The 1,986-nt window shown below is 32.6% G+C and overlaps 1 protein-coding gene across 1 annotated transcript in view; it reads left to right on the forward strand.

Moving 5' to 3' along the window:
- The window catches only part of LOC107745302 (multiple PDZ domain protein-like), an 81,048-nt gene that overhangs the window by 21,189 nt on the left and 57,873 nt on the right, over positions 1 to 1,986 (forward strand). The window contains exon 9 of the mRNA XM_016559162.1: positions 1,209 to 1,311. Coding sequence (XP_016414648.1) covers positions 1,209 to 1,311 — 103 coding nt within the window. The remainder of the gene's footprint in view (positions 1 to 1,208; positions 1,312 to 1,986) is intronic.

Consider the following 1,986-nt stretch of genomic DNA (forward strand, 5'->3'; position numbering starts at 1 on the left):
ATATGTGTGTGTTCTGTGTATATTTATTATGTATATATAAATACACACACATACAGTATATATTTTGAAAATATTTACATGTATTTACATGTCTGTATTTATATTCATATAATTTATATTTTAAATAAATATATTTAATATATAAACATAACATATTTTTCTGAAATATATACATGCATGTGTGTGTATTTGTATATAAATAATAAATATACACAGTACACACACATATATTATGCAAAAAAACCTTTTCTTTTGGGTGCGATTAATCGCGATTAATCATTTGACAGCACTAATATATATACATATATATATATATATAGTTATGTTATCAGTGTTATGTTGACCAACATTGTTTGTGTCCTAGTATATTGATTAAAAACATGAAACTCTCAATATTTAAAGATGGAGATCATATTAGTTTTCTTAGATAACCATAGAAAAATTAAGTAAACATACAGTAAGATTGAATTTCCGTTTATTTTTCTACATCGTTTTGAGTGGATGTTTTGCTTTGCAATCTTTGCCAAGTCTTCCCGGGTTCTGTGCATTTAACTATAAAATGAAAAACCGGCAATTTATTAGGAAATGTTGCAGGTGTTTCTTAATATTGCCTTTCTTTAATAACATGAAATGCTTTCTTGAGAATATTGTTTTAATTGCTAATCATTGTATTAAGTCCTCAATATCACATTTCATTCTGTTAGTCTTTTCTCTGTAACTAACAAAAGCCTGAGGCCAGTGCAGCAAACCCATTAAGTTAGTAATAATAATTGCAAGGGAATGTTTTCTTACCCTAATGTGTTTGTTGCAACTGGCTGCAGGAAGAACCATGATAATTAGCAATAGAAATGATGAATTGCGTTTTGTGTTACATATCAAAATGAACTTCAGGTTGACACCCTCATGTAAGCTAACTGTGACTGTTAATGTTCTTGTTATTGTGTAATAGTCAAGTAATATTAGTTAAAATGCCTGAGTATGTATGACCAGAGTATCTTCTAAAACTCTGATATGCTGTTTATAGAAATACTTCTGTAAATTACAACACAAACATATTCATTTAAGTTACAAAAGGTACTGCTTGTAAACTCTGTAACAGGAACGACTTTTGACTGTGTGTTTGTATGTAAAGTATAATGAAGACTTTCACAGACCTTTCTTTCTTTCTTTCTCGTTCTGTTCTCACTGCTGTGTTTTTCTGCTGGCAGGGTTTTGAGGAAGAGGAGCAGGGCTCTTTCGATGTGAGCTTGACGAAGAACGCTCAGGGTTTAGGCATCACCATCGCGGGGTATGTGGGTGACAAAACCTCAGGTGAGCTTTGAATCATACACCGAATTGTATTAATAAACAGAACTGATGTGCAAACTCAACAAACTAGTGATTATTATATTAAGTTTCCGATGGCAATCACTATAATTATTGCTCAAGCCCACACTGTAAAAAAAAAAAAAATCTGTAGTTTTTACAAAATAATTTTGGCAGCTGTGGTTGCCAGAATAATTTTGTAAAAAACTACAGAAAAACTGTAAAAAGTTTTACAGAACAAAGTGTAAATTTTACAGAATAAACAAGAACATTTGAGTGTAAACTAGTAAATTCAACAATGCACACTGCTAGTAAAATCTGTTTTGTATCTTTAACATAAACTGACAACCACCATAATAATGCAGGTGGTAAAAGAGACAGCAATATGAAGAATCAGTTCATCACAAGTAGCTTTTCCACAAGCTGAAGTATATACTAATATATAGAAGGTGCGAAGAGTAGGCTTGCCGCGATAGACGGTGTTGACGGTGATACCGTTGTTAAGCCGCAACACCGGCTACGTCACTTGCCCACCGGGTCACCGACCCCCACCGTCGTTTTGATTTTTTTATAGTAATAAAAATCATTTAGTTCAGTAAAAGAACAGACACTACAATTAAAAACTGAATGCGGCTGCTCAATGCAGCGTGCCGAACGACAGTCGCATCACAGATCAGATTT

The sequence above is a fragment of the Sinocyclocheilus rhinocerous genome, unplaced genomic scaffold (genome assembly GCF_001515625.1).
Source record: "Sinocyclocheilus rhinocerous isolate Xijiao unplaced genomic scaffold, SAMN03320098_v1.1 scaffold1399, whole genome shotgun sequence".
Classification (NCBI taxonomy): domain Eukaryota; kingdom Metazoa; phylum Chordata; class Actinopteri; order Cypriniformes; family Cyprinidae; genus Sinocyclocheilus; species Sinocyclocheilus rhinocerous.